Raw genomic sequence first — 23906 nt, 5'->3', positions numbered from 1 at the left:
TACATACAGACAGACTTTTAACTTAGTTGTGTTTCAGGTGTCTGTGCGGCAAAGTTTTCAACTTCAGGTGTAATGTGCGGAAATGCTCACATTCAGTCTTGGGCTACGTTTTCTGCTTTAATGTAAATATTTGTGCTTTGACTTGACTTTTAGAAGGTGGCAGCCCGTCTGAGTCCATATGCATACATTTGTATACATATATACATACATACTCGTATGCTTGTATAGTATTAGCTCAGCATGCAATTGAATATTGTAGGAAAGTTTCACAATTCGATGTACACTTTCCCAAACGGCTTAAATAAATTGAACTTAGTGTTAGTACAGCTGTGTGAATAAAAATTGCAGGGAAAATAAAGTTTAACATTGGAAGCGAGCACTTTGTGGGTCTGAAAATAATCGTTTATTCTCGTTTCAAGATTCGCAGCCATCTGTAAAAATAAATAAAACAAGCTTCGTAGTTACTGCCGGTGATAAGGGCTGGTATGTTATGACATACCACAATAACAAAACTCTTCTCTGTGGTGGTACAACATAACAAATAATTTAATTTTGTGCTCTTTTGTGCATTTTAATTGAAAACTTGTGAATTGTGAAGCGGTAGATGCCTCGTGCGTTACGCTTGAGTTATTACGATGAAAATGTTTATTAATACTGAACAATTGCCTTTTTGAAAGTTGTTGGGCTCTAGTTGAAATCGAATTTACAAGCTTTTAACATTTTTTGATTGCATTTCTTATTTTGTATATACAAGTAATTCAAGAAATAAACCTGCTCTTCTTTTATAGCCGAAGGCCAACTATCTTTGCTATGATTGTGCAGCAAGAAATATTCCGATAGGATTTTATAAAAATAGCCACTAATTAAACTCTTACCAGCCATCGGTTGGAAGAACTTTTAATTAAATAAAAAATGCTCTTTCAAGTGAACTAGCCATGTATGTATACATACCCGAAGCTATTGAAATGTGCGCAATTTTTGCGAGAACTGTAATCTGATTTGCACAGTCGGTTCCACTGATAAACGTAGCAGTTCTTACCCGTACTTTGCTCTCACCTCACCTAGCTCTTTCAATTATTTATTGGACATTTCCACAAGTTCTTGTAATTTATAGCAGCATCGTCACAATTTGAGTACGTTAATCGAATCACAGTAAGGGAATTCAGCGTCGTGTGGGCACTAAGTTATTTCGATTTGATACGTTTTAAATGATATCAGTTGACAGACCCTGGTATTTGGACAACAGCTTTTGCCAATCGCTTGCATCGTTGGGGCCGTGATTGACTTTCAGATACCGCGCGTACAGTGGTTCTATGGGGGCAGGTTTATGTGCAAAAGATTTTAATAAATTTGTATAATTTTGATTCATGATATATTTGTATATTTTCTGTATCCCCCATATTCTTAGCATTTTAAATAATTTGGTGAAGGGGAATGGAGTATTTAAGGGTCAGATATTTATATGATTGTGAATATATAATACGAGTATCATGAAACAGAATGACGAGATGAGTCAATTTCGAAACATTCCTCTGTCCGCAATAGAGAGGTGTTTGTACAAGCATAATCTGCTGAGCTTTAGTAGAATATAAAATGAAAAACGAAAAAGCTAGTATACCCTTCCAATATATAAGAGTCGTTAGAGCCCTACAGGAAAATTGCCTCCAGTCCACTATACATCGTTTGCTATCTTATCACAGACCAGAAGTGTCAATGGATAGATATATACGTACTTAGTGCAGACCCCACTGCTATCTGAAACTAAAACAATTTGCATCGCAAATCACTCACTCACTCATACCCGTGACTGATGTCAGCCAATACCAATCGTATTGTTTATGTTCTTTTTTTATACGTTGACCAGCCGCTATAAAAACGAGAGCTGCACTCACGTGAAGCTCAGTGAGAAACTTGGTTGCGACCAAGAATTAGCAACAAGAGCAGACGCAGAAGAAGAAACAGCAGAATGATAGTTACAAAGGCTTTGGTGTGCATCGCCTTCCTGGCGCTCGCCAACGCACAGTTTGCCACCAACTATGTGGCAGGCCGCAACGGCATGGTGCATCTGTTCGAGTGGAAGTGGGACGACATTGCGGCCGAGTGTGAGAATTTCTTGGGACCCAAGGGCTTTGCGGGCCTGCAGGTGAGCCTAAGATTTATTAATGTTGAATAAGTGCTAAATACGCGGTTTTCCCTCAGGTGTCTCCGGTGAACGAGAACGCTGTGAGTGGAAGTCGTCCTTGGTGGGAACGTTATCAGCCCATTTCCTACAAACTTGAAACTCGCTCGGGCAACGAGCAGCAGTTCGCCAGCATGGTGAAACGTTGTAATGCCGTGGGTGTCCGCACCTATGTGGATGTGGTCTTCAATCACATGGCCGCTGATGGTGGCAACACTGGCACTGGTGGCAGCACTGCGCAGCCAAGTAGCAAGAGCTACCCTGCTGTGCCTTACTCGTCGCTGGACTTCAATCCGACCTGCTCAATCACCAACTACAATGATGCCACCAATGTGCGCAATTGCGAGCTGGTTGGTCTGCGCGATCTTAACCAAGCCAATTCTTGGGTGCAGGATCGCATCGTTGATTTCCTCAACCATCTGACTGAGCTGGGCGTCGCCGGCTTCCGTGTGGATGCTGCCAAGCATATGTGGCCCCAGGATTTGGCTGTCATCTACAACCGTCTGAACAACCTTAATACCGCACATGGTTTTCCGTCTGGAGCTAAGCCGTACATCTTCCAGGAGGTCATTGACATGGGCGGCGAGTCGATCAGCAAGTTTGAATATACCGGATTGGGTGCCGTTACTGAGTTCCGCCATTCCGACTCCATTGGCAAGGTGTTCCGTGGCAAGGACCAGTTGCAGTATCTGAAGAATTGGGGCACCGCCTGGGGCTTTGCCGACTCTGACCGCTCCTTGGTGTTTGTCGATAATCACGACAACCAGCGTGGACATGGCGCTGGTGGCGCTGATGTACTCACCTACAAGGTGTCCAAGCAATACAAAATGGCTTCCGCTTTCATGTTGGCGCATCCCTTCGGCACGCCCCGCATCATGTCCTCGTTTGACTTCACCGACACCGATCAGGGTCCGCCCACTACCGATGGCAACAACATTGCCTCGCCCGTATTCAATGCGGACAGCTCTTGCAGCGGTGGCTGGGTCTGCGAACATCGCTGGCGCCAGATCTATAACATGGTTGGCTTCAGAAATGCCGTCGAGGGCACCAGTGTGCAGAACTGGTGGGACAATGGCAGCAACCAGATCGCGTTCAGTCGTGGCAGCAAGGGATTCGTGGCCTTCAACAACGACAACTACGACTTCAACAGCTCGGTGCAGACTGGCCTGCCCGCCGGCACCTACTGCGATGTAATTTCAGGTACCAAGAACGGCTCCTCCTGCACCGGCAAGAGTGTTACAGTGGGCTCCGATGGACGCGCCACAATTACAATTCGCACCTCGGAAGAGGACGGTGTTGTGGCACTTCATGTCAATGCCAAGTTGTAATCGAAAAAGTATGACCTTAATAAAGAGACCCTTTTAAAAACGATATCAATAGGAAAAGTGTAGATAGAATTTCTCTTCAAGATTTATTCTATATTATGGAAATAAATCTAATAACTCATGGGTGTGTAGCTTAAAATTGTTAATCCTTGTGTTGATTTCGATGCTTTTTATGTTTATTAATAAAATAAATATAAGGAAGTGCGGTTTCAATTTATATTCATAGAAGAAGAATAGAATGAAGATAAACTTAACTCTTTTGCGGATCTTAAAGTCAGAGTATAGATGGTCTGAAGAAGATGGATAAAAGCACGAGCTAAAGAGCTGGCACCAGTTAAAGCGCAAAGAAGACAAGCCACCTTTTACAAAAAAATTTTGTTTTTTAATCAGACGGATTACAGAACACTGAAAAGTGCAGTCACAAATTTTACTTTTGGATTAGCCAGTTTTAAATCAAAGTGGCGAAGGGGCCCTAAATATTACTGTAATTATCTTCCTGAAGATACATGCCAGACACATATATGGATGGTTTCGCCGAAGCCACCGACCGATCTGAAACTAAAACAATTTGCATCGCAAATCACTCACTCACTCATACCCGTGACTGATGTCAGCCAATACCAATCGTATTGTTTATGTTCTTTTTTTATACGTTGACCAGCCGCTATAAAAACGAGAGCTGCACTCACGTGAAGCTCAGTGAGAAACTTGGTTGCGACCAAGAATTAGCAACAAGAGCAGACGCAGAAGAAGAAACAGCAGAATGATAGTTACAAAGGCTTTGGTGTGCATCGCCTTCCTGGCGCTCGCCAACGCACAGTTTGCCACCAACTATGTGGCAGGCCGCAACGGCATGGTGCATCTGTTCGAGTGGAAGTGGGACGACATTGCGGCCGAGTGTGAGAATTTCTTGGGACCCAAGGGCTTTGCGGGCCTGCAGGTGAGCCTAAGATTTATTAATGTTGAATAAGTGCTAAATACGCGGTTTTCCCTCAGGTGTCTCCGGTGAACGAGAACGCTGTGAGTGGAAGTCGTCCTTGGTGGGAACGTTATCAGCCCATTTCCTACAAACTTGAAACTCGCTCGGGCAACGAGCAGCAGTTCGCCAGCATGGTGAAACGTTGTAATGCCGTGGGTGTCCGCACCTATGTGGATGTGGTCTTCAATCACATGGCCGCTGATGGTGGCAACACTGGCACTGGTGGCAGCACTGCGCAGCCAAGTAGCAAGAGCTACCCTGCTGTGCCTTACTCGTCGCTGGACTTCAATCCGACCTGCTCAATCACCAACTACAATGATGCCACCAATGTGCGCAATTGCGAGCTGGTTGGTCTGCGCGATCTTAACCAAGCCAATTCTTGGGTGCAGGATCGCATCGTTGATTTCCTCAACCATCTGACTGAGCTGGGCGTCGCCGGCTTCCGTGTGGATGCTGCCAAGCATATGTGGCCCCAGGATTTGGCTGTCATCTACAACCGTCTGAACAACCTTAATACCGCACATGGTTTTCCGTCTGGAGCTAAGCCGTACATCTTCCAGGAGGTCATTGACATGGGCGGCGAGTCGATCAGCAAGTTTGAATATACCGGATTGGGTGCCGTTACTGAGTTCCGCCATTCCGACTCCATTGGCAAGGTGTTCCGTGGCAAGGACCAGTTGCAGTATCTGAAGAATTGGGGCACCGCCTGGGGCTTTGCCGACTCTGACCGCTCCTTGGTGTTTGTCGATAATCACGACAACCAGCGTGGACATGGCGCTGGTGGCGCTGATGTACTCACCTACAAGGTGTCCAAGCAATACAAAATGGCTTCCGCTTTCATGTTGGCGCATCCCTTCGGCACGCCCCGCATCATGTCCTCGTTTGACTTCACCGACACCGATCAGGGTCCGCCCACTACCGATGGCAACAACATTGCCTCGCCCGTATTCAATGCGGACAGCTCTTGCAGCGGTGGCTGGGTCTGCGAACATCGCTGGCGCCAGATCTATAACATGGTTGGCTTCAGAAATGCCGTCGAGGGCACCAGTGTGCAGAACTGGTGGGACAATGGCAGCAACCAGATCGCGTTCAGTCGTGGCAGCAAGGGATTCGTGGCCTTCAACAACGACAACTACGACTTCAACAGCTCGGTGCAGACTGGCCTGCCCGCCGGCACCTACTGCGATGTAATCTCAGGCACCAAGAACGGCTCCTCCTGCACCGGCAAGAGTGTTACAGTGGGCTCCGATGGACGCGCCACAATTACAATTCGCACCTCGGAAGAGGACGGTGTTGTGGCACTTCATGTCAATGCCAAGTTGTAATCGAAAAAGTATGACCTTAATAAAGAGACCCTTTTAAAAACGATATCAATAGGAAAAGTGTAGATAGAATTTCTCTTCAAGATTTATTCTATATTATGGAAATAAATCTAATAACTCATGGGTGTGTAGCTTAAAATTGTTAATCCTTGTGTTGATTTCGATGCTTTTTATGTTTATTAATAAAATAAATATAAGGAAGTGCGGTTTCAATTTATATTCATAGAAGAAGAATAGAATGAAGATAAACTTAACTCTTTTGCGGATCTTAAAGTCAGAGTATAGATGGTCTGAAGAAGATGGATAAAAGCACGAGCTAAAGAGCTGGCACCAGTTAAAGCGCAAAGAAGACAAGCCACCTTTTACAAAAAAATTTTGTTTTTTAATCAGACGGATTACAGAACACTGAAAAGTGCAGTCACAAATTTTACTTTTGGATTAGCCAGTTTTAAATCAAAGTGGCGAAGGGGCCCTAAATATTACTGTAATTATCTTCCTGAAGATACATGCCAGACACATATATGGATGGTTTCGCCGAAGCCACCGACCGATCTTCAAAATGGATAGAATTTTCATCTGCGACTTTCAACTCTAAGCCAACCAAAGCCACAAGTACGTAAAATGTACAACAGAGAGGTATGTATTTCTTATAAAAATTTTATAAAATTATCTACCTTTTGATAAACATCATTAAATTGGAAGCTGTTTTGCATTTTTTCAACTGCTTGCGTATTGAATGCATTAAAAAAGCGTTAAAGGGACATTTAATCCAAAATGTAACCCCCGAGCACAATGCGACCAAATACTGTTATTGTTGCCGTGAGTGTCGTGGCATATACATACATATGTTTTTACACATATTTACATCTACAAGTATATGCATATTTTTTAACTGCGATAATTATGCCTTTTGTTTAACCATTTTATTTAAATTTCAGTAAAAACTTACATATTACTGAAAAAAAAACCATGTTCTTGGAACAGGGAATAGAAAAGTCGACAAATAAAATATATGTAAGTAGATAGTAGAAGGGTTGAGAGGAGAGGGACAAGTTTGGCTAACAAAAGCCAGAGGCCGTAATTCTTGCCAGGTTTATCAAGTGCCCTGCTCTAAGTGAGCTCTTATCACAGAACGCAACGGAGGAATTTATGTGGAAAAGCCGAAAGCGCCTAAAAGCACACTTAAAACATTTTCAAATTAATTAAATTTCAGGGCACAAAGCTCAAGATGGGTCAATGCCGATAAGAGGGCCATTGGAGCTGACAAACGCAGGTGCAAAGCATGCCGTGTGTGAGTAATTGAAGCCAATTTATTAACAAAAAATATTTTGCCATTGAAATAGTAGTTCATGACGTTTTTACCAGTTTCATTGCCGCATGACTCGCATTTCGACTTACCATAAATATGGCACATTATCCGGCAGCTTACATAAAGCACGCACACAAACACATTACCATTTGTCAGTTATGTGTGTATGTGTATGTGTATGTGTGTGTTTAAGTGGCATGCATGCTACGATTTACCAACAATGCAGTTATTTGTGCTCATCACACAAGCACGAGCAAATTTTGTGCTTTTTGTGCCACTCTCTACGTTGTACATTGCAACAGCAATAGCATCCATTTAAATCTGTAGGGCAAATAAGTAGACATAGGTATGTATGTATGTGTTGTATATCTACAAGTATGTAGTAGAGAAGAGAGCTGGAGCTTCAGTTGCAGCTGCAGCAGCAGCAGCAGCAGCTGCACAGAAGGACATACCGTAATGTTGCTGCTTCCTGGCAAGTCAATGTACAATTCGGTTGCATAAAAATATGCACTCATAACTTGCGTCCATTGCCTGCCCTGATATGAATATATGTGCGAAGCTATATCAAAGGATTTTCATGTCATTTACTAGAGGTCAAGTGGGGCACATACACACACGCACACACACGTACACACACATATCCCGTTTTGTACACCGAAGTAAACACAGTCACCCTGTTGCTCGGCGGGTCTACAATTACGCTAGTTCTTAGCCCATCCATAGGCAAAGCCTATAGAATGTTTATGACAAAAAATAAAAATGTTTTAAGATAACTTCGTTGTAGTATTAAGTTATGTTTGGAACTTAAAGAAATTTAAATGAAAGTTGTTGACTGCTGTTTTTAAATAACATAGGTAAGCAGCTAAATAAATAAAGCCCAGGCGACTCATATACGCACACATAAAGACTAAATGTATAAAATACTAATTGAATGAATTGTAGACGTGAAAATTATACTAAATATATATGCAAACCAATTTTTAAAAAAATATAAGATATTAAAATTATTATTATTAGTTATGAACTATATTTATATTTGCTTTCAATTGCATTTCCATCCATAGCTGTTCTTCCCAAATTTGAAATGAGAGAAATTTCTTTAATGCATTACTATAAATTAAACAATTTTGTTCTAACTAGCTAAAACGAATAATAAATTGGAAAGAAATGTATGTTAATTTGGAATAGTAATTTTGATGAAAGTTTGTTGAAGCAGAAAACTATATTTTAGGTTAAGAACTCGAATTAATTTTAGTTAAAGTAACATTCTTTTCATGAAACGAGTGCCAGACCAGAGCAAACAAGTGCTATCCGTAGCTATTCAAATTACTTTAATTTAGAATTTTCAAACATAATGAATGAATATTAAATTTATACAACAATAATATTTTTATGAGTTCTGCGTCCTTTTCTAGCCAAAATGTACATAGTAGTAGTAGTAGTAGTAGTAGTAGAGACGTGAGAAATTTTTTGTTGAAATGAGTTGCTCGACTGTAGTGGAACTACAGGGTAGTAAGAAGGATGCGCCCACACACATGCGTGAGTGCATTTTGTGTATAAAGTTGAGTTTCCTGCTTCAACTTCCTGCCTCTTATGCAGATTGTATTGTAAATATATTCAAAACATCGCATAATTCTTAATAAAGTCATAAAATTGCAAAGTAAATCAGTTTTCTGAACGTACTCGTACGTACAGGACAGATAAACTCGACTTGACTTGAGTTTTTATTACGAAAACGCAATTTTCATATGCTCAGGGAAAGATTGTGATTTAGAGGGTGTATGCATGTGTGTGTGTGTGTGTTTTCCTTTTGCGCTCGACAACTTTCATTTGTGTGCTTGTGTGGGTGTGTGTAGACTGCGTCTGTTCCTGTGAAGAAAAATCCATCTGCATGAAGCATAAAAAAGAGCAAAAATATCAAGTCGCATCAAAAATTATATACGTCTTTGTGTGTGTGTGTGTGTGTGTGCATGTGCGTATAAGCATAACATGTCTAGATTGCGGTTTCATGACCAACATCGCGACTCCTGCGATAGACTTCTAACTGACAAGCTAACCAGGAAGTAGGGAGGCGACAGAGCCGGGTCTTAGCATCTGGGACATTGGCGTCTGCATTGAGGTACGACAAGAGAAAAAAATTAATTTAAAATTTGCTGACAAAGGAAAACATTTTCTGTATTTATGCAAAGTAACGAAATATGAATAATGCTTCCAGTGTCTCATTTTTATTTTTGTTGCTGCTACTGATGGCCGCCATTGTTGGGCGCTTGCAGCTGCTAGCCGAAATATAAATAAAACACAACCATGTGACTTTCTTGAGCTTACAAGTATTTATAATTCAATATGTATACGCATATATAAGGCAATTTTTTTTTCCAAATAGTGTATTATAAATTTTAAAGGCAATGCAGCGCAATGTAAGCCACCGCTCGTGGCATTTTTTCTTACATATTTCCAAATTTCTCAAGAACTGTCATATGCTCCACGTAAGCTCTCATATATTTTTTCGATTTGACGTCAGCTCGGTAATATTGGCTACCCTTTGCTGGGGAAACACGCTCTGACAGGCTGTCAAACAAGTTCCGAGGCTGACTTTTAAATATTAATGCCATGTTAGCTGTCAGTATTTTGCAGCGCCTGTGTGGTAAGATATTTCCATTTGTATGTACGGGTATGTGCTGGTGTGCGTATGTGTGTGTGTGAGTATGTGGTCGTCAATGCGGATGGGCTGGATAGAATAGTAATTGAAGTTTTTACTTTTTATGAACGGAACACCAAGAAAAATCTACCAGCAAGCCTATTGTATGGGCACAACAATTAGGCGTCTTCAAACATATACTACAAGTATGTTTGTTGATTATTAATATATACTATATTAGTGGACTATTAAAATAATAACTATTAATAATAATAATTATTACTATGGTTCATAAGCTAAACTTACGATCCCACGAAATTCAATAGTTTATAGGGGAGCCTTGATTGTGCAAATATGTATTGAAAACTTTTATTGTCCGGTTGAACTTATAAAATAACTCTTTGCTGCTTCAGGACTAGCATAAACATAATAATATCATTTTTTTAAAAGATGCTTAATACAAACAATCACTTTCATATGAAGATATTGTTTTTAGAAGGCACGAATACACCCATGATTATTAATGATTTTATTTTATTAATCCATATAAATTGAGGATTTTACTGGAGGAATACATTTTGTTTCCTCTAACCAGCTAACAGTCAAGCATGTAAACATATTCCCTAAATGTTTTTTTTTTTTAGCATTTTTAATTATGAATGTCGAGTGTTTCTCTGTAAGCGGGTACTATTTTCAATTGTACTTTTAAATTTATACTTTCTTTTTAAATAAAGAAAGAAAAAACTTTTTCAAGGAATGTTTGCAACATTACATCCAATAAATTAAATTTGCATTGTTAACAAAAATAGCTGCAAGATATTATCAATTACTGTCTGGCGTTCTTTTCGTTTATGTTGCAACGGTTGGTGGGTAGTTAGCTTTGTTATATTGCATAACGTGCCCAAAGTGGAAAAACAAATTGAAATTCATTGTTTAATTTTGTTATCGCCCAACAGCTGGAAGTGGTGCAAACATTGCGTTCAGGGTGCGATCATTTGAAAGTGCGCATTGCGCGGCGTGCCATGGAAATCTAAACAAAGTGAAACAAACAAGCAAGCGAAAATGGACGTGGGATATTAGGGCTTTTAAAAATTACATTTTCAGACATTTATCTTCAATTTTTTATGTGGCCTCGTCTCGCGCACAGCGCTGAAAACAAGAGAATAAGATGCAGAGACAAAAACAAAGTGAGCCAAATACGAGCAAAAAATGAAGCAGAAAAAACAATTTGATTTAGCTACGAGCAAATATTAAATGCATGCGAAGAGACATGGCCCGTGGGCCAGTGGCAAGGCAGCGACAACATCGAAATCAACGAAACTGTGGCAATGGCAAGGACAGCAAGGACGTGGGCAAGGGCGAAGGATGAACAACGAGGCGAGTTGTAGCATTGCTGACAGGCAGCGGAAAGCACATTTGTAACGATAGCGCTCGTTTCTATTTCTAAACCAACTACAGCCATATACACCCATACACTCATACACTCATACACAAATACACACCGATACATGTGTGCGTCTCACTGCCTGTATGTGTTTCTGCGACCATTAATTTTGAGCGCGTTTAACATGAAAACTACATGGCACAACAGATTTCGTGCACCCTACACAAACACTAGCAGGCATGCTTGCAACTACACACACACACACATGCACACACACATATACTAGCTCGTAGGGTTCATGTGCATGGCCCGCGGTCCAACAATGAAACAGTTATACTATAAATAAGTAAGCAAGACTGAAAGCAAGCTGAATAAAAAAAGGAGGAAAAAGAGGAGAACTGAAGTAAAAATAGCAAGCCAAACCAAATGTAATGGGAAGAGAGCAAAAAAGCGGGTCAGTGCGCACAAAATGGCAGCAATGATGATGGCGGATGCCGCCGCCGACGAGCGGAAGCTGACGAAAAAAGCAAAAGCAAACTAAAAATGATATACCGGAGAAAGCGGCGGCGAAAATAAAATGCTGATATTGCCCGCTTGCAGTTACATTCGCACACACACACACACACACTCGCGCAAATACACATACGTGCACGTATTACACGCATACATGCACATGCAAACATTCATCAGAACGCATCGCGTATTTCACGCAAAATGAAACAAATAAAAAACAAGAAATTAAATGAAAAAAGGAGAGAGAACGTGCAGACAAAATAATATGTACGTATACATATAAATGTTCATATATGTATGTATGAGTATTGTATGTATGCACAAAGTAAAACCGACGCGTAGAAAACAAAAATCATCACACACACTTGCCGAGGCACATATGTAAATAAGTATGTACACAGAAAAAACAGACGCGTTTTTGTGTTGTGCCGTTCTTGATTCCATTTCAAAAATTGAACTGAATTATTAACATGCCTGTTTCTTTATTAAATTCAACATATATTGCATGTATGTTCATGTATAAATAAGTACCTACATTATTGCTATAATTAGTGCGGTGTCATTAGCACTTGCACTCCTATAATTGGTTTTGTTAATTTCTACTCTTCACTGTAAGTGCAGCTGTTGAAATAGAGTGCGACTTTCTCTTATCTCCTTCTCTTCTATAAGTAGACTCTCTGTCGTCTTTCTTCATCTCGATATTAGGCAAAAAGAAAACGCATTGTGGGGATCAATACAATAGACAAACTTTCACAGCCTATGTTAACGTATAATTTACAAACAACTATGCCACAAATAAGTGAAATTATATATCAAAGCTATTACAGGCTCAATTCGAAAGTTTTCGATTTTTTTTGCCTATTCCAATCAGTTCTCTCAGTGTACAAATATATAAATACGCTGCGTATGCGTAACGTGCGAAGAGATCGTGAAAATAAATAAGCACGCTCAAAAGCACGAGTATGCAGCGCACAATGAAAACAAGAACCAGAAGCATGCAGCACAAATCGACAAAATTAAAGTGAAATATTTTTACAACGTTGGGCTGTGTGATGAGAAGTGTGCGGGGCATATAAATGCGCAATATGCGTGTTTCAATTTTGCATTTTCCAAATGTGTTTTGTACTTGTGTGTGTGCCTTCTCCATTCTCCATTGCCTCTTGGCTGATTTTTTCAATTTATAGATAGAGTTTTACAGCAAATAAGTCGTTGATGTTCTTGTTTTTCTATTTTGGGTCTTGGAGACGTTTGCAAATTAAGTGCATCTCTCTAATCAAATTAAAGCTTAAAACTAATCAGATCATTGTATCGTCGTTAATCAAAATACTTAGTGGAACCAACGCGTATGGGCTGCTTATGGCATTCTAGTGAAATATAATTTGTATATTCAGAAACTACAGAGAATTTACAAGATTGGAGTGCAAACTAAGATAAGTAGAATTTACGAAGTTCATAATAATATAATTACCTGATAATGTAAGTACTAAAAGAAACACACAACGACTGTTTTGTTATGAATCTGTTCCAAATTCGAAATGTGTCCGTTTTACTAAAGGAACATCTGGCTTTTTTATTTAACAATTTGTCACCTTAGTTGGTTTTTTGAGTTTTAATAAAAGGCCGCGCTTTGTTTTCAACACTGTGTATTTATGCGTGTTTAAATTTCAAATGTGGAGTGCCATGGCCCTTTCGTCAACAGCTCCAGCTGCACTCGATAGCTAAGTGAACAGAATACATCAAAAAAGGTAATAAATATTGAGGTCTTTGATTAAATCAAATAAGAGGTTACATGAACAAAAGCTTTTTTTTGCAATATTTAGGGATTAGGAAAAAATACTTAGACTTTTATGTATGAAATATTTATCATTGAAAAAGAAACACGTCGATTATTATTTTATTAAGATCTAACTACCATTTTCATGCCGAGCATTTATATAATAAATATATCAAAAAGCATTTTCAAAAGCTGTGGCTCTGGATATTTATATTTTTAAATAGTAGATAATGGATAAATAGTATTTATTATTATAGATTCCTCCATTTTCTAAATATGCTTTATCATAGTTTCAATATTTATTCTAATTTCGACGGGAAAATAAGGTCAATGAATTAATTTTTAAACAAAGTAAAAGAATGTATAATCCGTCTTGATAAAAAAGTTTATGAAAAAGGTCGCACATGCAGTTTGATAAGAAAACCTACAACTCTGTATGGAATAGCCCTTTTTTGAAGAACTTCATTAAAGTAAATCGAGAAACTCCACCAACAACAAAAAACAAAGAGCAATTTGGAATTATAATCCGATTGATTGATTCTAGCATTGAAGAGCATTTGATAACGATGACTGCAACTCGTTTTTATAGAAAAAAATGTGCTGGCTGCTTCGATTTGTTTCTTCCTTAAAACATCAGTGTCATTTCAGTGTTAACTACAACAGCTTATTTGGCATAATTCAACACATACAAGTATTCATACACATGTACTTATTTACTCGTATGTGTTTGTATTTAGCAGCCTGAAAGTATGCAATGAAAATGTATTTAAGCTTAGCAGCAAACACTCGCACAATGAATGCGTATGTGCATGTGCTTGCCAGGCAATTAGGTCAGAGTTAGCATGTGTTCCTGCATCCTCACCACTGCCCGACCCCTCTCGCTTCTACTTTGCCGCTCTCCGACTACGTCATTGAGGCCTATTTGTCAGTCACCTAGACCAGTGTGCCTCGTTTGCCTACGTGCTCGATTTATTCACTTGACGCAACAATGACGCTTGCTGGCTCTGGGCGGCTTCTGCTCGCCTGGATGAGTGACTGAAAGACAGGCAGGCCGTTGACTAACACTTTAGTCTGCAAATGTCATTGTCAGCAGCAAATACAAACAACAAACAAGCAAGCGCATAGACCTTGGCCAGCAAAATGTTTTCTCCCTCTTTGGTTGGTGAGCTGACACTATTTCTATGGCAGCTGCATATTGAGGGCAACAGCATTGGCTTGTTGATAGAGAGGTGGCTGAGCAATAAACTGCAATGCTCGGCACTGAATAATGTCAATTACCTCTACCTTTGTCTCTTGCCTAATTTGCTTTTGGCTTGTATGTCTTTTGTACCGCAACGAATTATCACATTGGTCCAGCCTCAAGCTCGGCCCCAGTTGCAGCCTCAGCTTAGTCTGTATGTTTTTTCTTGCTTGCTTCCTGGCTCGCCTCTCATCGAGATATTTTCATTATATTCGTTTTGCTGCCCAAATCGGAATTTCTTGGTTTTTCTGCAGCCCTTTCTATTTTAAGTGCCATGCAAATAGCTTTGCTGGCCAAAAGCTCGTTCCTAACTGATTTCGTATGTTTTTCGGTTTTCCTTTTACACTTTGCCATTCTCATTGCCATTTCTTTTGTGTGCGTGTATTTAACTTGCGGCCAACTTGTGGCTCTGGGAGCGTGTCTGAGGGTGTCCACGTACACGTATGTGTTTATGTGTGTGTGTGTGTGTGTGTATGCTGTGGAAATGCCTTTGTCATTTACTTTTTATTGGTCAAGTTGAGCATTTGGTCTAGTATTTAGCATTTGCACACTTGAAATTGTTTGTCGATTTGTTTGCCATTTGTTCACAACCATGTTTCCTGCCATTTCTGGTTTCTTTTCCTTTTTTCTGGCTGCTTAGAATTAAGCTACTCATTGTTATTTAGGCATTACTTTTGCTCAGTTATGAGGCTGTATATAGGCATGTATACGCGTAGTATGTATGTATGAGTTAGTCACCCTTTATTTTTGGTCCTACTGGTTGTTGTGAGAGGCATTTTTGTGCATTTTCCATTTATTGCATTTCACTCAACAGCAAATATTTTGGTTTATTATTATGCTTGTTGCTACTTTAGTTGTCAAAGTGACAGAGAGGCAGCAATACTACTTGCATTCCAAAAATGCCAGTAAGGAATGTTTACTTTTGTCCTTGTTATAAAAAAGCATTTGCAAACGAAAATTGTGTGCACATCGCACTTTTATTTCATATTCTCCATTTATTCACAAAGTAAGTGGCTTTGATGATTAAAGAGTATGCAATATTTTTATATTTTTTCCACTCGCCGAACGTTGCTTGGCATTTTCATCTGCCAGTCAGGCAGTCAGACAATGAGTCAATCAATCAATCAATCAGAGTCGTGGCAGAGTAAGTATGTGCATAATTAATGCCGGCACTCATGTAAAGATGTGCTGCCATTTAAGTCCTCAAAATACGATTTGAGCTGACAAACCCACCGTTCTGATTGTGGCATCGCATAAATTAACACGAATGGCTCGCATGCGAGGTGAATGATTTAGCTGGAATTGATTTGCAGCCCAGAGGCTCAGAGAGTAAGCTATCCAGTGGCCACACGAATGCCTAAATTAAAAAGTAGTTAGTAAGGGAAAAGTGTGGAAGCAAAAAAAAGTAATGTTAAGATACTTACTGACCGCACAACAATAACAACAGCTGGAAGCCTTTTGGTTTGGAAATTAAATTAACCAGAATATTAACTAAAGTGCAGAGGCATGCCGTAACAAGGGAGGCTAAAGGAAATGTGCAGAACTTTTCGCATTAGGCTATAAAAAAACAAACAAAGTGATACGCCATTAAAATGCCAGCCACGTGCGGAACGATGTGAAAAGTGGGCCTATTCTCTGGCCAAGTAAGAAACAGTTAAGCCCACAATCAACTCCAGGCACAACATCGGGGCTGAGGAGGAGGATGTTGAGAGTGTGCATATGCTTGATGGCCAGACTCGCGATGTGTTGAAGCTGGCTAAGTCGGAGAAGGCGGATTTTAAGAACATCCCTACAAACACACACACATGCATACTCGAATATACGCGGCCAACATAACGCTAAATACCGCAAAATATTTGCAGCACGTGGCAGAAATCTCACACAAAATATTCTCTCTAATAAAATTATGAAGCACTCGAGCAATGTTGATGATTTTAAAAAGAAATTTTCCAAAACAAAAGAAAAACAAAGTGGAAAGAACGAATCTCCAACGCGCTTAAAGTTTAAGTGTAATTGAAAACGAAACACCGGGCAGGAAAATGTCTGTTCGTGTGTGTCTATGTGTGTGTGTGTGTGTGTGTGTGTGTGTGTGTGTGTGTGTGTGGGTGTCTGGGAGGTTGGAAGGCCATAACCTCAGATTAAGCGTTAATTTAACTTTATGAGGTCTCAGCTCAAATAACTCGAGGTACAACTTTAAGATTTACGCAAGCACGAGTATGTGCTATGTGTTACTCATGGATGTGTTTGGACTCATGTACATACACATACATACATACTACATAAGTGAAAGGCATCCATGGAGAAGAAGCTGTAAATTTGCTTAGTACTGATTATGCAAATAAAACGCAAACGAAGTTACTGAGTGAAGTGTGTGAGAATATCAGTCAATATACATACCCTCCAAATTAAACTTGTATTGAAACAGCTTGTGCGCATTATTGACTTACTATGGCTACAGCGAAATACCTTCCCAATAAAGTTTTATTTACCTTCTCGGATTGACCTCAAAGGTAAATGATTTGTATAAAAGAAAACGTAATTAAAATTTGGGCTATGGATTGCCGCCGCTAGCTGCATATATCATATTTCATTCATGTTAAAGTCTTGATGATTATAGGTCAGGATAGGTTAGGCAGCTCCTGCCCGTGCACGAGAGAAGACAGAAGGCCAGTGACCCTTAGGTAAGATCCTCACGCCAACACAAGGTGACAAGTGCATAACTCTTGCCTTCTTCGCAGAGCCATACAAGTTCTCTCAGAAAAAGTTAATTAAGTAGCATAATGATTTTATTTAATGACAGCGCAGAAACAAAGGAAATGGTGACCTGATTAATTGCTCTCCTCCTCCCAGCGGCTTGTACATTGAAAATGTGGTGCCACGAGGTCAAGTGCCCCATAATGGCTAGGTGTGTAGAAATTTATGTGCCTTCTTTGCATCGTTGTTGAGCTTTGGCTGAATCGGTTGGATATAATACAGCCAACAGTATCCAGCTATTACCCAGAAACTCAAACACTCAAGGGGCTTTTTAATATCCAACATACTGTTGGTCAGATTTTGGTACATTCGGCAATTAAAATGGCAACATAAATATGGTAGAGAAATGCATATAAATGTTATCTTTACATCAGCCTGGCCTCAAAGCTCCTTAACAAGCCTCTCCAGTTAATCAATCAATTACAATGTAGAAAATGAAGCAGAATAGAAGTAACTCATGCCTTTAATTTCAACAATGAAATTATTATTTGTAATTCCATATGTCATTTGTATAAACGACGGAGTAAGGACTTGTGGTTACTTGACTGCTCGTACGTCTTGTGTCCAATAAGGCATTTTGTAAGACATACAAATAGTTCTTAGGGTAAATTTTGCAAACCAGCTGACTGTCTCTTTGTGACAAAACCGATTCGCTTTAAAATTATGCCAAAATATACCTAACTAATGCTTAATGAAAATAAAACTTCCAACGTAAATCTTGATTTGCTTTCTTTTTGGTAACTCGTCCAACATTTGTTCTTTTTGCTTTCCAAATTGCTAATGAAAATGTTGAAAAATGCAAATACCCACACACATATTCTGCTGTTACCTTTGGTTTTTGTTAAAAAGTTTTAAGTCGACTTTTGTTGGCTGCATTTTGCGGTTATTTCTGTTGTCTGACTTATAAATAATGTTTCCTTCAAAACAACAGTGAGCGACAGTTTTGGCAACGTCGCCCAAAGTCAAACTTGGGACCCTAAATGACCTTCTCGCATATAACAATGCAGTGGTACTGGTAGTACGCCATTATTGGCCCTTTAATTTATGTACAAAGTTAAGCAATTAATTTTTATATTACTTTGAAATGAGAATAACAACCAACCAGTTTACATGCGCATTCTGCAGACACACTACAATAATAATTATAGCTCTGTCTGTTGTGCGGCGTTATATTTTTCAACTTCATCTTTAAAAACAAACTTTTGCACAAAACAGAGCACCACAAAAATGTGTACAAATTGCACAATTTACAGGCTTACGAGTACCTGCATGTCTTTACTAATTGGCATGACAACATTTAATAGAAGTGAGAGAGTTGAAAGCACAGAGGTAAGTTGACTGCCATATCAAATTTGAGACTACATCTTTTTGCACAATATTCAAAAGGTCACAAGAATGTTTTGTTTTTAAAAGACGCCTGGAAAATAGTTTAAGAATATTATTGAGTTGTTTTCAACCCAATGGGGTAATGGGGTGCTTTTAATGAACAATAAGAATATGAAAATGATTTGAAAATTTGTGTTGATTGAAAGGAATAGTGAATTAAAGATAATGTTGAAGGTGACATAGGATTAATTAAAACGACCATTTTAATATGATATTAAATTATAAGAAACAACATTTCACAATTTTAGCATCAACAGGAGGTAAGGCAGTGAGTTCAATCAATTAAAATCTGACTGTGATAGCCGATGTCTGTCACAATATAATACTTACTAATACAAACATGCGCACGAGTGCGCAAACATGTTGGGACACTTATGTATTATTTGCTTGAATTATTAATAAACGTCCGCTTTCAACGTAGCTTGCAATGGGAGTCATTGATTTATGTCACAATATTTGTTGGCTGGCAACAGCAGCAGGATGCAGGTTGCAGAATGCAGCACTAGAAGGATACATACAACAATGCGGACTGCGTATGCTCATATACGCTCTGGCTGTTTTAAAAAGATAAACACACCTGGCAATATTAATGAAAGCTCAGCCTTCATTGCTGTTGTGCCTGCACAGAGAAATGCTATTAATTTTGATGGCATCTTTTGAATATAATGCACTGTTGTAGCCAGCCATGTTGTAAAATATATATTTGATATGTAGTATTATTCTCCCTCTCTCACTATCTCTTAACTGCTGCTCATCAGAATAGGTGGCACTGACTTTCTTTCCACGCTTACTTTCTTTCTCAATTTCAAATGAACGGACGCGCTATCTGAGCAAAAGGCCAAGTGTCGCAGTGACGTCAAGGATTGTGTGAGAAAAATTGAGAAGGCAACTACTACTATAAATGTCGACATCATTAAATTGTCATAAAGTTTCGAATGCTACGCACACACACACACACACACATACACAAATAAGCGCACTGCTGAAGAAGGCGCCGCACAAAAAATGAAAAAATTTCGCACACTTCCTGTTACATTTCACATCCTTTGCGGTTGCAATTTTGGCTGTTTATTTTGCGGCAGTGCTTCCTTTAGACAAACCGCAACGGATGCACCGCCGTGCAATGTGCAGGACCAGCCTCAACACAACTCCCACAGTCCCTCATGGCCTCCATGGCCCTCAGCCGTCACATCATTGCACACAAAGTAAAAAAGCAATGACAAAGCAAGTTGGCAAAAACTATTTCCCTTAAAGAAGAAGAACTTCATGAAAATTTCATTTTATGAAAATGGTTTTATTTTTATTTGCCTGCCACGCACTTTCCCTGCGTTTAATACATTCAGTCTTTTCACTCTTTGTCTCAACAATTTGATATCGCTTAAAAGCTTTCCGGCTATCCCAGAACAAGCGCATTAAACTCCAAATGTCTACCAGGACACATTTGTATAGGAATGTTAAGGATTTTTACTAGAGACAGCACATTAATTTCGATGTACATATTCGTATAAGGCTTCACTCTTCGAGCCATTGCTTAATTGGCCCATAAGTAGTGCTATGAATTGTAAAAATACATATATAAAAACCATATCATATGGAAAGATTTATAATTTACACTCTGGGAAAGTGTGGAACAATAATTAATTTAGTAACCAAATTGAAACCATAATTTCAATGTTACAATGTTACTTACTAATTTTGTAAGTATTAAATAAAGTATTCGTATCTATTTATTTTTAATTAATTTCGAGCGCATTTGCATAGATTGTTTGTGAGAAGACAACCTGTTGCTTGCAGGGCCTGTTTCTCAATACAAGTATGTATGGAAATCTCAGTATTTTGTTAAAACGATTCGAGTTAAAATTAAGACAGTTCTGTAAAATCCCATTGAACAAAATTATTGTTTTGCTGCGCTAACAAATATTGTTCGCCCATCTGTCCGAGTGGAAGTCAGGAACTCGTGTTAGCATTCCCATTAATCATGAGGCACCAGCAACGAAAATAACAAGAACGCTTATGGCTTCGATTTATTTAACGGCAATTAAAGCACATAATATAAGTACTCCTTTATATGTACGAACATATATATTGTCATAAATCCATAAAGGCATAATCATTTGTTTCATACGCTCGCCAGTTGCCAATAAGGATTACTGTGGTTAGCGTCGACAGTCGCCCGCAAGTCAACTGCTAAATCCACTTACTGGCAATAAACGCCGCTATTCGAAGCCATTAAAATATATTTTCGGGGCATTTTGTTTTGAAAGCTAATTAAGTATGGGCATTAAAATGGACACGAGGCAGCGGTATTGAATGTCGCATTTTGCTGTTTGCTTCCGATCCCGTTGTTTCTCTTGTTGCCATGACGCTTTAAGTTCGATTAATGAGGCGCAACAAGCTCAAGCGCAAACTCATATATATACTTGTATATACTATAAGTACACATAAAAAGGCGGACACATAATCAACTTTGAATTAAAGTTCAATTTGCCGAAGCATGCAGTCGCTCGTTAATAAAGCTACTACCAGCCGCGCTATAGCTTCCACCCCAGTCCCAAACAAACACACACTCGTACTCGTACAGACGCCTAGCTGCCTTTATTTATCTGCTGGGCTTGGTTAATTATACGTGTAAGCGCCTTTCAGGCACTTGAGCATGAGCCATTAGCCAGTGTTCACAGCGAAGGCCGTGTTTTGCTGAACAGTAACAAATGTAGAGTAACTATGATGAGGATGGCAAGGTTGAGGACTCCGGTTCATAGGGATCCTGGAATAGAACCAAGCTGTGAAAGAAAATCGTCATGATGACCAGGCCAATCAACATCATCACAAAAAGTGTAAAGTTGTCGCGTGCGATTTCCATTTCGATGTTCCACAGAAAATCATTGAAGCTCTTTTTGCAGCCGTGACAGTCCTCAACCTCGCAGCAGCTCATCGCCGAGGGTGTGCGATTAGTCATGATGTAGTCTATAACGCCGGCCTTGCCGCAGCAGTCGAACTCACGTTCCAGCAGGCCCATTTCATTGGCGGTCCAGATTGCCTCTATTAGCAGATGGCAATAGAACTCAAAGTCGGGAAAGAAGAAGCGCGACACAGCGATGCTGAATGTGTAGATCAGCAACATGATGCTGGTCAGCACATAGCCCCAATACTTGAAGAAGCTCGGTCGACGGGCCATCCATATGCCGAGCAGGCCATTCAGTATGTACGAGACGATGGACAGTCCCCGCATCCAGGACAGCCACGGAATTAGGCCCAGAGTGTAGCTGCGCAGTGATATGTTGGGAAGCGTCTTCTGCTTCGCGTTCACGTGATGGTAGACGTCCAACATGAATATAATGCCCGCCACCACCAGCACTAGGTTGTACTCCAACACAGTGCTCTTGGAAACGATGAAGAACCTGAAAATCGGCAGCATTTTGGGACAAGTCGCGTTTAAATTATAATTTGAGCCAAAAGTTAACTTCAAGTGTACAAGTATTATATATTTTTTCTAATCAGTGAGAAGGCGAGCTGTGCGAAGTGAAATAAAAATGGGTGCTTGGCGTTTATTTACTTTGAAGTGAGAAGCATAGTCGCACTGGCGGTGGAAACGGAAACGGCATCTACGACGATTTGAAAGTGTGTGTCTGTGGCAATTTGGTTGCACACTCCAAGGTCAACTTTTGATTTGTCTGATTTGGGTCTGGCTAATATCAACATTTGGAAAGCTGTTGGCGTCTTTTGCTGGCCTTACTTTCCATTTCTGCTCCGATGTTGACTTGTTGCTTCAGCTGGAAACGAGTCTCTGGCCGAAAGCTTCAAGCGTAAATGAATTTGCTTTTGGCCACTAAATACGGCACCTGTTGCATGCCACGAAAGTGTCAATGCCATCACTGCATTTTTCTCTTCCCTTCTCTGCTACTATATATGAGTTATTTATTAACCTCCTGAGCTTTTCCGGACTTTATTTTCGAAAGTATTTAGTCAGTGCCCCTTAAAAAGTTTGAAAGCCGTAAACCTAGTGCGGTATTTGCAAGTTTGTTGTTTCTGCCATGTTGTCGAAAAGCTGACACAGTTTGCTAATTAGATAAGAAAATTGCAGCTGGGCCATTAGTTTCGTCAAACAATACAACCACAAAGCTTAAAATACTTGTCATTTGCGAGGTAAACATCCAATCAGCTGGAGCATAGAAAGAAGTACTTTCCACAAAAGTGTAAACTCTAAAATGTGCCTGTCATTGCAGGTAATAAATAGGCAAAGGACAAAGGACGCTGCTTTATATATTTTTGTTGTCTTTACGATTTCCCTCATGGCCGAGAAAATCAATTTTAGGAACTGGAATAAGCTTATCTGCGTTTACCTCTACTGGTACCTAGATTATCTTATGCGTTTAATAATAAGCAGCTGAAAATGTAATTTAAAACACGGACACATACTATATGGGTGAAAAGACAAGTCTTATTAAAATCGAAAGGTCCCCTTTTTGTGCAATTTAAATGTGGAAACACGCACATTAATCAGTTTAGCTTACAAAAACTATATACGTGTATTTAGCAGTATGACCATTATATTGGTTCAACCATTCTTCCATTTTCCTGACCCTCAATCTTTAATTTTTCTTGGAGGGCCCTGATTTTATTTATTTAAAGTATTCGTTTCGGTAAACTTTTGGATCTATGTTATGTTGATTGATAATCATAGTTTTTAAATTTGAGAAGAATGCGGAATGCATGAAGAATATCTGATCTAGACCTTTAGTCCGCATCATATACATTATCCCGTTGGCTCAGTTTACGAAGCTTTCAATAAATAATAGACGTATGTAGCATCGGTATATGTTTAATTATATACACGCTTACATATAATTGCATTTATTTATGTAATTATAGCTGTTCATGTTTATAATATATTAATCACTCACTCTTCGATAGTATAATTACATGAAAAGCTCTCACTCGTCCTGCGAATGTCTACAGCTTGTTGGTCGCCAGTGCTTTCGCTTATGCATTTTTCAAAATCCTAGGCCTGATGCGTTTTTAATCACAGCTATAGTTGGGCAAAATAAAGGTCTAGTCTTCAACTTCCAGTATGTCAAACCTGCAGTTGCCATCAAGCTGAGCACA

The 23906-nt window shown here is 39.5% G+C and overlaps 3 protein-coding genes across 3 annotated transcripts; 2 read left to right on the top strand and 1 right to left on the bottom strand.

Moving 5' to 3' along the window:
• Window positions 1–1903: 1903 nt before the first annotated feature.
• On the top strand, window positions 1904–3556 carry LOC115634241 (alpha-amylase A). The gene is made up of 2 exons (XM_030531835.1): window positions 1904–2143; window positions 2200–3556. Exons 1-2 carry the CDS (start codon window positions 1967–1969, stop codon window positions 3505–3507), a joined length of 1485 nt encoding a protein of 494 aa, XP_030387695.1. The 5' UTR covers window positions 1904–1966; the 3' UTR covers window positions 3508–3556.
• Window positions 3557–4206: 650 nt separating this feature from the next.
• On the top strand, window positions 4207–5853 carry LOC115634222 (alpha-amylase A). Its single transcript, XM_030531813.1, has 2 exons — window positions 4207–4444; window positions 4501–5853. Exons 1-2 carry the CDS (start codon window positions 4268–4270, stop codon window positions 5806–5808), a joined length of 1485 nt encoding a protein of 494 aa, XP_030387673.1. The 5' UTR covers window positions 4207–4267; the 3' UTR covers window positions 5809–5853.
• Window positions 5854–21522: 15669 nt separating this feature from the next.
• Window positions 21523–22218, bottom strand: LOC115619950. The gene has a single exon (XM_030512979.1). The coding sequence runs from the start codon at window positions 22216–22218 to the stop codon at window positions 21523–21525; it is 696 nt and encodes a 231-aa protein (XP_030368839.1).
• Window positions 22219–23906: the final 1688 nt, after the last annotated feature.

The sequence above is a fragment of the Scaptodrosophila lebanonensis genome, unplaced genomic scaffold (assembly GCF_003285725.1).
Source record: "Scaptodrosophila lebanonensis strain 11010-0011.00,11010-0021.00 unplaced genomic scaffold, SlebRS2 tig00000001-arrow-pilon, whole genome shotgun sequence".
NCBI lineage: Eukaryota > Metazoa > Arthropoda > Insecta > Diptera > Drosophilidae > Scaptodrosophila > Scaptodrosophila lebanonensis.
This window is presented reverse-complemented; position numbering and strand designations above follow the sequence as displayed.